Source organism: Ixodes scapularis, unplaced genomic scaffold (assembly GCF_016920785.2).
Source record: "Ixodes scapularis isolate PalLabHiFi unplaced genomic scaffold, ASM1692078v2 PGA_scaffold5__190_contigs__length_132052651, whole genome shotgun sequence".
Taxonomy (NCBI): Eukaryota; Metazoa; Arthropoda; class Arachnida; order Ixodida; family Ixodidae; genus Ixodes; species Ixodes scapularis.
This window is the reverse complement of record NW_024609880.1, coordinates 53,137,822-53,150,056: the sequence shown is the minus strand read 5'-3', so window position 1 is coordinate 53,150,056 and position 12,235 is coordinate 53,137,822. Positions and strand designations below refer to the sequence as shown.

The following is a 12,235-nucleotide window of genomic DNA, read 5'->3' as shown; positions in this document are numbered from 1 at the left end:
CCAAACCTGGCCCATAAAAGCGCCCCTGGACCAGTCAACTATCAACCTTGCACTACATGATTGCTCCCTCTACGCATACCCATTCAGAGAGTGGAGTCTGGTGATGAAAGGAAGCCGACTGATTGGTCTGGCGAGCACGTGGCTTCCACTGCACCGTCAGCTTAGCAGTAAACTGTGTGTGATTTAGTCTGCAGGGCCTTGTTACGTTTTCCCCAATGTTTTGACAATGAATTTGGAGACAGTTACTTTACAACTCTAACATGCTTCCCTCTACAATTCCTATCTCCAAGAGAGCCACTTTCAACACCACAAACCCAGTAGGACTACAGTAATAAAAGCCTAGAAAGATTGTAATGCGGGGCTCTTGCCAATGGTGACCTCCACAGAAATGGTGTTACTTAGACAAGGCGGGCGGTAAGCGAATATTTCTGACTGGGAAGGGCAGTCGTCTTTGGTTTATCACCCCACCCTGCAATCACAAGTTTGATAGGTCACAGAATCTAAAAGTAGCATTTCTGCAGCTTTTCTTTTTTTATTGTACACCAAAAGTTAGCCTACAGTTCACTCCCTATTTCCAACCGATTTGCTTTCGATTTTAGGTGGGATATTTCGGGATATTACGGTATACTCAACAGACCACTTGCTAAATCCCCCAAGCGACCCGGTGTTCTTTCAGTTTCCTAGTGATTCGTAATTTTTACCAATTCGATGCTTACACACTTTTGTGTGTAATCCGAAGTCACCCTGAGCAAGCGTCGTGTAGAGGCCAAAGACCTGTCTTATCATTATTCAAATTTCTCGTCAATGTCAGCTTTTTTGGTATTGTGCATGCCATCTACCCTTCAGCCTGGCTGAGCGGCAGAAATCTCTTACAATATTATCATTCTCGTGCAGCTTCCAAGACATTAGCATTAACTTAAAAGACCCTATAAATGATATAAACAGCCCCGCTGACTCTGAGCTAAATCCTAGTTTTGGTTGTTGTAAATTTTTGGCTTTTTAAGCAATTCCTGCTAAAACAACAATCACGAGAATGATGACATTGTCAGAGATTCCTGCAGCTCGTCAGGTTTAATTGTGGATTGCATGCACAGTAATCTAAAATGTAGAGACCTTCCACTACACATGAAGATGGAGGACTAGCGAAGCTGTTATCTTTACAATGCAGTGATGTGATTGGCCTAAGCCGTTTTAAAGCACCTTTTGGAGCAGCCAAAACAGTGTTTTAGAGCAGTAAACATGGCTTTTGTAGCAGCAGAAGTGGCTTTTGAAGCAGATATTCTTAGAAAAATAAAAATATTTTAAGTGCTGGACAAATGAAGGGCACTTTGCTCGCCGCAATATACAGGGTGTCACAAAAGAAAATTTACACGGTCTTTTTCACCGCAAAAATAAACTAGGCATCGCCGAACGCCCATTCTCCGCCCAAAGGTAGAGCTAGAGGTCACAACCAGATGCCAAAGTTTCAGCCCGATCCGATAACTCAATCAAAAGTTATAAGTGATTTTCTGAAAATTTCAATGGGAAAATGGAGCCCATTTTCGCCCGTTTTTGGTTTCTGGTGCCATAGAGCCCCATGTGTTTGAAAACGCCGTCGGCCGCCATTTTCCCATTGAAAATTTCAGAAAATCACTTATAACTTTTGATTAAGTTATCGGATCGGGCTGAAACTTTGGCATCTGATTGTGACCTCTAGCTCTACCTTTGGGCGGAGAATGAGCGTTGGGCGATGCCTAGTTTATTTTTGCGGTGAAAAAGACAGTGTAAATTTTCTTTTGTGACACCCTGTACAAATTATGGTCAAGTTAGATCACGTGTGAGTCTTTCAACATGTAATTGAAATGCCAATGACATAACACATTTTGCAATGCTTCAGTTAAATGATACATACGAGTGTACCCGCTATAGATAAATAAGAACCCAACTGCGCATATTAAAATTTATTTGAAAACGACCAGCTAGTAGTAAATATCCCAGCATTAAGTTGACTAGTTATATAATGTAATAAATTAAAGCAGTTAACGACTGATAAAACATGTAACTACGGCAGTACAATGCGAAATTGTCCACAAGAAAAAGGTGTATTACGACTAGCGGGTGCTTTTCTTTCTGCTTTTCAAAGCTTCCTACAAGGCTGCTGCAAACCTCGCTTTGCCTTCGGCAAGTAACGAATGTCCACTTTCAATGTCTCCAAAGAGACATTGAGGCATCTCACAAGTGTACAGTGCTGTAGGCGTTGCCAAGCAATTCCGAAAAACCGCTTGCAACCGTTTTGCTGGTTCCAGACGTGCCAGATTTTCGTCAACCGTAAGCAAACGTAAAAAAATGGATTGCAAGTATCGCGGCTGGTGCCTCTGTAGAGCAATCATGCTCGCATGCATGTCAGGGCAACTTCGGCAGCTTGCAGTTGCACATGCTTCGTCACGCGAGCGGAGACGGCTGTTTGATCGGAACCGAAACCATGCCACTCCGCTCCGTCGTCGACTGGTTCCCAAAATTGTATGCAAAATGTAACTGTCCAGCATCCGACAAAAAAGAGTCCAGCAGAAACAAAAAAACAGAAAAAAAAGCACCTGAGCCAGGGTCAAAAAGTTCTTGGAGCGCTTTGTGCAATGACTGAAGTCAGACAAACAAACAAGCGGGCTGTGCGGCTTCAGTGTGCAGACATTCCCTTTTTTGCTTTAACTCGCTTCTCTTCACCAACTTTCTTCCGTGGCACATTTTTCACGTATTGGGGTCCCTCTTAAAAGAAAGCATACCGAGAGAAACCTAGGTAATCAATACTTCGACACAGCAACCTTTGATTTAAAGAGAGATTTTTGTAGCAACGTATGATGTGAACAAGAACAGGAATGTTAATGACCTTGCGGCGGTCCTTACGCTTCAGTTTAAAGGAGCTGTGCAACAATTTCAGGGCTTTCCTTAAATAATTGTGGAAGTTGATGCCCTGTCACTTCTGCAGTGAACTACAGAAAACAGATTTTGCCTGGATACCCTAGTTTTTATTTAAAAAAATGAAAAAGATCCAGGTTTTTGCCACCTCTCAACTCGTGCATCGTCTTCCGGGTCACGTGGACAGTGACGTCACTTGAGTAAGCGCGGAGTTCCGGAAAAGTTCTCTCTTTAGAGCCATCAGCAAGCAGCGAGAACTCATCCGCTCGCGACCGCGTGACCACCCGTCCTCGCCCGTTCGGCGCTGTCCCCCTCCCCCTCCGGATTCTGGCGGCTGTTGGCGGTTTTGTGGACCTAGGATAGATGGCGCCACTAAAACTCCGTATAATAAAAGTTTTGTCGATGATACCAGGGTTTTGACGCATTTATATATATGTTGGAACGACAAGATTTATAAAAAAAGTTACCTTTCATTAAGCAGGTATTTGCACAACTTGCTATCTTTCTTACAACTACCCAAGTGACGTCACGCCGCTTGTTTCTCATGGCCGCCGCTCGTGGCTGCAAGTCGGGAAATATTCCAAGTTTTGCCTCGCTATTACGCGGCGCAATCACAACATTTCGATGAAAGGAGGTGTGCTTTTTGCCATTTGTGACACAGTGAACAATATCAAAAGCAGAAAATGCCAATTCTTTCAACGTTAAAATCGTTGCACAGCTCCTTTAAAAAGCGCCATATCTGCGTGGGGACAGCAACAGCAACAGCCGACCTCATATAATTATGGTGAATGGTAGGCAGGGACCAAATATGTTTTCCCATGGCCATTGCTTTCAGGAGCGAGTGCTTCAGCTCACAAAGTAATTCCTGCCGCGCAAAAACGTGGTTTCATTTAATTCACAACGTGAAGGCATGGCTGGTATGCGGCACGCTAGCATTGAAGCGTCCGCACACGCTTCCATCTATCGTTACAAAAATTTAATAAAGATGCGAGACGAGACCCACGAGACGACGAGAGTGTGAAACGAGAGACTGCGGGAAAAATCATGCAAGACCAGGTGGACGATTGATGCAAGGTACTTTGTGTCGGGCCGCCACTTGCGCCACCTAGCTCACGGTACTCCACTTAGTTTCGGTTTTGAAAGGCGACTGAAATTGATCCTTTGACGCAGGCTTGGCGCAGATTACCCATATTTCGGCAAAATGCAGCAGGATCTATCAGGGTTAGCCCTTTGGCACAGCAATCACATCACTGCAATGTCTAGGATTTCTAGGACGACCTCAAGGACGCCGCCTAGAGGATGACGTCTAGGACGACCTCAAGGACGACCTCAGGGACGATGTCTAGGACGACTTCAAGGACAACCTCGAGGTTGATGTCTAGGACGGCCTCAAGGATCACTTCCAGGACGACCTTTTGGACGACGTCTACAATGACCTCAAGGACGACTTCTAGAACAACCTCGAGGACGACTTCTAGGACAACGCCTAGAGAAATTCAGCCTTTCCACTCTGGTGAAAGGCCAGGATGGATGGATGGTATAGATGGATGGTAATGGCTATACTTTCTGTAACGGGTGGCAGCTTGTGCCACCTAGCCTAACGTTTCGTCATCCCACTTTTTTTTTTTAAATTGTATGAATTTTGTTATGTGGAAAGGCCTGGAAAGGTTGCCGCCACCTATGAGTGACGGCGGTAGCGGTCTGGAGTTTTGTGTCGAAATTTTTTTTTGTCCACAGACACGATACTGGGGAAGCTAGCCCTTAACAGCTCTGCTGTAAAACGCCGAAATAGGCCTCCTGCGCTGAAGCTTTGAACGTATTGTGGCGCCCTCCGGTGGCAGGCAATAAATGTCTGAGTAGTACAAGCCTGCCAAGGCCCCGCGGCCTCGTACAATAAAAACCTGTTTGGGCGGCTTTTTGCCTCTGTGCGCTGCTGTTATTTGTGCGTTCTCGTGGTCGCGATTTAAAATATGTCATCCATGGTCGTCACCGCACAACGTTACCCCGGGGACTTGAGCTCGGCCCAAGATAGTAATTTCTCCTTCGTCCAAGCACGTCGAAACCCATGAGCGGCCTCAATGTGTTTGAAACGTCGCCGTCGACGGTACTGTTGCGTCGTCAACTGTCAAGAACAGGAAGAGCCCCGGAGTGAACTTCTACAGATTCCCATCGAAACTGTGCGAAGTCGAGCGAAGGGAACGATACTAGCCGCCCAGGGCACTGAGTAAGCGAGACAATTGTTTTTCTCGCCCCCCAGGTGCTAAGGCGCGGCCACTCGATCACGCGGCCGTGGGATGCATTGAAACGTGCGTCATGCGAATTTTACGAACAGGAACATGCTATACACCAACTCATGTTTACAAACAAACCGGAGCGCCCCTAGCGGACGCCACCGGCGCCGCCCATGCGCGGTGGATGGTGGGCAAGAAGCCCGCCGTCGCCCATAAACAAACCATTGAATTAGGTTGTTGTCGGCGTCGGTGGGAGTCCCCGTGCTCTTTTTCGCGTTGGAATTGTTGATTCTACGTCCTCCTAACAATCTCCGACTACTCGAGTGGCTTCAGCAAAACTTACGAGGCAAAACTTTGCGTGAATAATATGACGTGCGGCGATTCATTTCACGTGGACGCCGCAGAATGGGCGCTAAAGCCTGACTCTCACGATGAGATTCTGCTCGCTATTTTCAGTCGCGACGTCACTCAGACTGCAAAAGCGTGGACCGTAGCTGTGATGGTGGACGTCGATACTGAAAACAGCAAGTAGAATCGGGCATTACAAGTCGGTGATGGCCACTGGTAACAATGATCCACATCTTCTTGTATCTGTTTACACTTAGCCTACTCACCCCAACCAACCTTCAAAAGTGTTTTGAGGCCTGCACTTAGTTCTTATCGCAATTACCGGGTCAACGTTTGGTTTACGGGCCGCTGTCGTTTGAACGAGCTGACGACAAAAAGCAGCCAAGTTTGAAAGAGCAGACGACAGTTCAAAAGCACCGCGTCCCGCGTCAACAAACCATTCGAATGTCACGTTGTCGGCGTCTGTGTGAGTCTGCATACTCTTTTTCGCTTTGTAATTGTCGATTCTACGTCCTCATCGCAATGTCTTACCACTTTAATCGCCTGAGCGAAATTATCAAGGCTCGTTACGCCGCAAAACTTTCCATAAATAATTTTACGTGCGGCGATTCATTCGCATGAACGCCACAGAATGGACGCCAAAACCATGATGAAATTCTTCTAGCTATTTTCGGTCGCGACGCCGCTCGTGCTGCAAAAGTGTAGAAGGCAGCGGCGATGATCGACGTCGATACTGAAAATCGGAAGCGGGAACAGAGCAAGCGTAACGAGTCGGTGATGGCCACCGGTGCCAATGATCAACATCTTGTATCTACTGTTTACACCGAGCCTACTTAAGTCTTTTGAGGCCTGAAATTACTTCTTATTGCAATCACCGGGTCAAAGTTTGGTCGACGGGCCGCTTTTGTTTGAACGAGCAGACGACAAAAAGCAGACAAGTTTGAAAGAGCAGACGAAAGTTCGAACGATCAGGCGGCCGTGTGAATTTGAAGATGCACTGAACCCGTGGGTGGTCCGGACAACTTGGCGGTTTTCTCTCGTTCATGTTGGAACAAAGCAAATACATCTGGCGACCACAAAGTGTTGCCCGCACAAGCAATCGTAGTTCGACAGCGTCTGGTTTGCCCCTTTCACAGCTACTATCCACGTCCTCGGACGAACGGAGGGGGCAAAAAAAAACACATGAAAACTGATCTTCAAACCTTTCCCGACTCTCTTGGTACAGCCCCCATCGCAGCATTTTGACGAGAAGGCAGGTTTTTTGTCTCGTTTTTTCCAAAGGAACACAGGAATGCATGTATCGCAAGGCGACTTCTGCCCACCGCCCCGGACCGGAAGTGCGCCCGGCACGCCACCACCGCGGCGTGACGTAGGAGAGTTGAGTTCGTGTATACTGTCCGATCAGTTGAGCGATTCGATTGAACTATACTTCGTTTCAGCAGCCGATGCTACAAGTGCGAGCTGCGGGCTTTCAGTGACCCTGTCAAGCACTGTTCAGGGCCACATGCTCGCGCTTGTAGCGTCGGAAACGGAAGCATACATCGAGCATGCGCGCGCACCAGCACACCACAGGAATCAACAAGCATGTGCTGGAGGTGGAGCTACTACTGCTGATCTTATGTTGCGTGAAGCTTACATCGCAGATGTGTAAGAAAACTGCAACAGTTCGAAAGGCAGCTTACAGTCCTTCGTTTTTCTCCTGCCCCGGGTGGTTGGCTAGAAGACGCACAAGCGTACAGGCTTTCGCCTTTCTGTCCTAGCCGAGCAAGCCACTCGGGGTAAAACATCTGTGCAAATAAAGATTATTATTATTATTGTGTTCGATGCCACGCTGGCCTCCCTCCCTTCCTCCATTCTTATTTATTTATTTATGTGTGCGAGTGTGTGTGTGTGTGTATAAAGTCTTGTATGGTGCCACAGACCTACGAGTACGGGCCACTGGCCTTTTGGTGTGATCAAACTCTTCTCAAGAGTTAAATAAAAAAATATCAACGACGTGATTGGCCGACAGACAGCCGGTCGACGCTCGATCGCTTGCGTCTGCTTTCGCGCATTTTCAAGGTTGGTCATCAGCTGATAGCGTTGGCTGTACGGAGGGGCTGCAGTTTGGGAGTTTTTGCTTAAAAGATGCGTTTATGTATCTCGTAATGCTCACCTCAAGCTCGATATCATAAGAAGCTCGCTGTTTTTGCGAATGACAGAACGCCGACACCAAATTTGCGGCTTCTTGTACAGCGTAGACGTAACTTGCATCGCTGAGTTTATTCTCTTTGCGAAGTGTTGAGGAATGAAAGCAACTTTCCGCGTTAGAAACTGGCTCGATCCCTTGCTGTAAGACAATTGCACGGAAGGAATTCATACCGCCGGCTAACGTTTGCACGCGGTACAAATTGGAATGAGCAAGTTTTTACTACCCAATACCGATAAACAAATCGTAGGGGGCGCCTCCCGGGCAAAGCAGGAGGCCTATTGACGAGAAATTTTAAAAAGTCTTTGGACTCTACACGACGCTTGTTTAGGGCGACTTCAAATTACACTCAAAAGTGTGTAAGTATACTCTGGATCACGTTCAAAAGTGTGTAGGCATTGAATTGGTCGTAATTACAGGACACTAGGCTGAAGGAACACCTTTCCCATGACTCGTAAAGTGTGGGCCGGTGCGCTGGGGGGATGAAAAATGTGGTCTATTTCACTTTACCACGGACCGCAGCGAATGCCACGAGCCTTCTCAACCAATCCAGCGCCAAGAACGTGTACATTACAGGGCCAGTGCGTGGCCGCGCCCCTTCCTAACATCACGTGACACTCATACGGTGTTGCATGGGCATCGATGGCTCGTTGCTTCCACTGCGGTGCACCGCAAGTTGTTCTGCTTGCTATACATACCCTCCTTCTTCTTCTGCACATCCCGCGCCAGACTTTGGTAACTTTCAAACTCCCTTGAACCTGCGTGTTTCAAAGAAAACATACTTGAGTTTCTAAAGCCACGCGTTCGATTACTGTGGATCCGACGACGCTGGTAATCAACCATTAATTTGTTTATGCGGATTCGCCGAGTCATGACAGATGATTTCGCTTAGATTTCATACTCTGGCGTATGATACTTATTGCATTAAAAGCGGGCTCGTGCGACCGGTACGACGGATCAGAACTCACGTTCAACGCAGCGTCGGCGGAACTGTGTCTGGACTCTGTGGCGCAGGGCGTCTCTGTGAGCGGATAAATCCTTGCAAGTCATGAGATCGGCTTCAACATCCCCGTTCATTCTGGTTCTGGAATCCGTCGCTTTAGTCCGTTCAAGCAGACATTGAACAAAAACTTCAAAACTTCAGCAACTTGAGTGCGGGGAAGTTCAAAACACAGTTCAAAATACGAGCCCGCGTCAAACGTTGCTCACACTGCCCGCGTCCACACTTTTTGCTATTTTATTTCGATGTAGATGACGCCGCCAACGTGTCAAGTTTATAAATTTCAAATTGTGTATAAAAAGTTAACTGTATAATGTATAACGTTACAAAAATTGTTGATTTTTGCATAATATTTGTTCGTTTTTAAAGTTTAAATTATCTTTAATAGGTAGCGCATTCTACTGTCCAATCAAATGGGTTCAACCGTATTTATTTATCCACCCATTTGTAATGCGTTATTGCGTTATCCACTCATGAATAGCCACCCAAAAAGAGCAAATGAAAGAAAGATAAAGAAAAAGAACGAAAACTAACGAGGTATTCTGTATTCTGAACTGTCTTGCACGGTCGCACCAAGCAAGAACAGTGTCTTGTCCGTGGCGCTTCTAATTAAGCTGCGAGGCACTGGATACTGCATCGCTAACATGCTGAAACAACTGGCGGAGTGCGCTGCAGCCGCTGCCATCAGAGGTAGCGTATCGCCGTTTCAACATCGCCGTTCTAATGTAGAGTCACTGTTCTGATGGTTCTATGCCATCGACCTCTCCAATGATATGAAATCACTTTCATCTACCCTTATACGTTGTGGTTTTCTAAGGCCTATAAGTGAATCGCGCGGCCACGAAACCAAAAGATTAATTTTAATTTGAATATGAGACGCTCGTTTAATTATACCAACGCGCTGCGATTACACGCGAGCACTTCCACCCTTTCTCCACGAATTGCTGTGTAGTACACAAAGCAGTTCGTTCACAAGCTCGTAAAAAGCCAACTGAAAGCGTGCTGCGTTTTTGCTTGTCTTGCCGGGATACTTCGCGAAGAAGCAGTAACGAAGCAGCTGCGCTAAATTCCAAATAGAACGCGTTAGTAGCCTTTGGTCTTCACACTTTTACTCTGCGCGCGCGTACCTGCAATTCTCTAAATAAACCAGACGAATTCGTCCGGCAGATGTATAAAATTACACTTCAACTTCCAAACCATAATTAGCAACCAAAAAAAAAAAAAAAAAAAAAAATCGAAACACGAAAGGAAAAGCTTTTTTTTTTTTTTTCTTGAAGCATAGTTAAGTTTTTTACAGGGGCCATGGATGCTCTTACTATCGACGGCGAACTTGACCCAGAAACTGAAAGATTGGTGACAGCCTTTACCCATGTTCTCATTCCAGTTGTTGCAGGAGACTCCATCCAAGTTTCCACAGATGCACATCCAGAAAATCGGGACACGGACAACTCGGATGAAGCTTCAGCTGCATCCCGTGAAGTTCCTAGGACAGCGGTGACTGTCGGAACATTCCAGGATCTCGCGAAAGACTCGATGCAGGTTGCCCGGGCCTCCACGGAAGCACACCCACACCATAGCTGCAATACCGGCACCATAGAGGCAGGCGTGGATTCATCTGCAACCTGCACACTCCCCACTCCAGCGGTCACTAACGTAGCAGGAGCTTCCAGTCAAGTTTCCAAAGAAGCTCATCCAGCCAATGTCGGAGGAGATGGCTCGGAAAAAGACATGGTGGTTTCACCCTCAATCGGCGAAATTCCCTCGAAGGTGGCAATGGTACGACCATCCCAGGACCCCGCGGAAGAGTCAACACAGGTCACCCGGGCCTTCGCCAAAGCACCTTCAGAGAATGGCAGCAGCGTCGACCGAGGACAGACAGCAATGGCTTCCTCCACAACCCCTCAACTTCCCACCAAGGTGGTCACCGTGGGACCCTTCGGAGGCCCCGCGAAGATCACGATACAGACCACCCAAATCCCTGTGCAGGTAAACTGGGACCTCGTCACGAAACCCGGCTTGAAGAAGGTACCGGAATCGAGGACCCCGACGGCGTACGCAAAGGCTTCACCGGAGCTGATCGTCGGCATCGAAATGGAGGCGGAGAAGCACGGCCCGCTTCCCGCAATGCGGGAGGAGACGGTCCGTTTCTCCAACACCATGCAGATCTGCAGCCTGTGCCACAAGGTCTTCAGCAACCCGAGCAACCTGAGGCAACACTATGCCATCGTCCACTCAACGTCGGCTGAGCGCCCTTTCGGCTGCACCGTGTGCAGCAAGCGGTTCAACACCGAGAGCAACCTGCGCCAGCATCGGCGCACCCACACGGGGGAGCGCCCTTTCCCCTGCCCGCACTGCCCCCGCGCCTTCTCCACTTCGACAAACCTGCGGCAGCACGAGCGGATCCACACGGGCGAGCGACCGTTTGCGTGTTCCGACTGCCCTCGTGCGTTCTCGACATCGAGCAACCTCCGTCAGCACCAGCGGATCCACAGCGACGAGCGGCCATTCGAGTGCCGCGTCTGCGAGAAGCGGTTTCGGTCCTCGACTAACCTGCGCCAACACGGGAAAATCCACGACGACGGGGTCGCTCCGGCAGTTGTTTCTGAGGAAGAGAACCATGCGGGCGGGAGGACAGAACCGACTGAGACTGGCTGCGAGCCCAAGCAACTGTGGGTCGAACCGGAACAAATGGACAAAGCGGTGTGCCCCGAGGAGTCTTTGCCACGTGCGTCGACTGTTTCTAATGTGCAGGATCCCACGGCAGTGCAGAATGTGCACTCAATCATGTTCTTGCAGGTGAGCGGGGAAGACTCGCCGAACGTCGGGGAAGTGCTTCAGGGCCTACGGGCATCAGGTCACGTCTGATGCTGCTGTTTTTATTTTTCATTCTGGTCGTTTCTGTTTTGCTTGTGAGAACCGGGGATTGATTTGGAACTTTCTTTGTGGTGGTGCTGCAGATTGCATTTGTTGAAGTCTTTGTTTTGTGGCATTTGCTAGGTTTACAATTGTTAGGGTGTCTTGCGCGTGTCTCTTCAAATGCTTGTTGTGCTCTGGATTTTTTCGGAAGTGTGAGAGTTTCTGAACACCATGAGGGTGTGCTCTGAAAGATGTGCAGCTGCAAGATGCACTGGGGGGCTTGCAAGTTGATATTGGAACCGTAGGAGGGTATTCTGCATTTTTTGAGACTGAAATATTTGCTGGCAAAGCCCGAGCCTCCTTAGAACATGCATTACCTGAACAGTTTCTTTCCTCCGTTTCTAAACTTTCCTGTCCTTAGACAAAACACCTGCAATTCTCTAAGCATTTCTTTTTGCTCATAATCGCCAATCACTGACACATAGTGTGATCTTCCCTATTAATTGTATATAGAAGTTTTACAAACTGGTATTTACTGTTTCTTGTATTCAATTAGCAAATACATGCATGATAAGCTATACTTCCACTCTGCTGGTACTGAGTACTTTTTTTTGGGGAGGTTCACTGCATTTCCTTGAACAGCATTATAGCTAATGGAGGCAATTTAGATCAATCATTGTATTATTAAATCTGCCAACGTCTATTCCCATAGTTTGGAAA

General features: G+C 47.6%; 2 protein-coding genes across 2 annotated transcripts in view; one reads left to right on the top strand and one right to left on the bottom strand.

Moving 5' to 3' along the window:
- Window positions 1-8,883, bottom strand: part of LOC8053900 (kinetochore protein Spc25) — a 28,140-nt gene extending 19,257 nt beyond the window's left edge. Inside the window, exons 1-2 of the mRNA XM_029974775.4 lie at window positions 8,628-8,883; window positions 8,358-8,417 (exon numbers count right to left, since the gene is read on the bottom strand). Of these exons, the coding sequence (XP_029830635.2) occupies window positions 8,358-8,417; window positions 8,628-8,736 (169 nt within the window). The 5' untranslated portion in view covers window positions 8,737-8,883. The remainder of the gene's footprint in view (window positions 1-8,357; window positions 8,418-8,627) is intronic.
- A 217-nt stretch (window positions 8,884-9,100) lies between these two features.
- LOC115315587 (zinc finger protein 629) lies at window positions 9,101-12,107 on the top strand. The gene is made up of 2 exons (XM_029974781.3): window positions 9,101-9,349; window positions 10,044-12,107. The coding sequence occupies exons 1-2, from the start codon at window positions 9,304-9,306 to the stop codon at window positions 11,522-11,524; spliced, it is 1,527 nt and encodes a 508-aa protein (XP_029830641.2). The 5' UTR covers window positions 9,101-9,303; the 3' UTR covers window positions 11,525-12,107.
- Window positions 12,108-12,235: the final 128 nt, after the last annotated feature.

What these genes read in the sequence shown, in the direction of transcription:
- LOC115315587 (XM_029974781.3), top strand. Translation starts at nt 9,304, where the DNA reads ATGCTGAAACAACTGGCGGAGTGCGCTGCAGCCGCTGCCATCAGAG. An exon ending in TGCAGCCGCTGCCATCAGAG is followed by an intron (nt 9,350 to 10,043) that starts GTAGCGTATCGC and finishes TTCTCATTCCAG; the next exon opens with TTGTTGCAGGAGACTCCATC.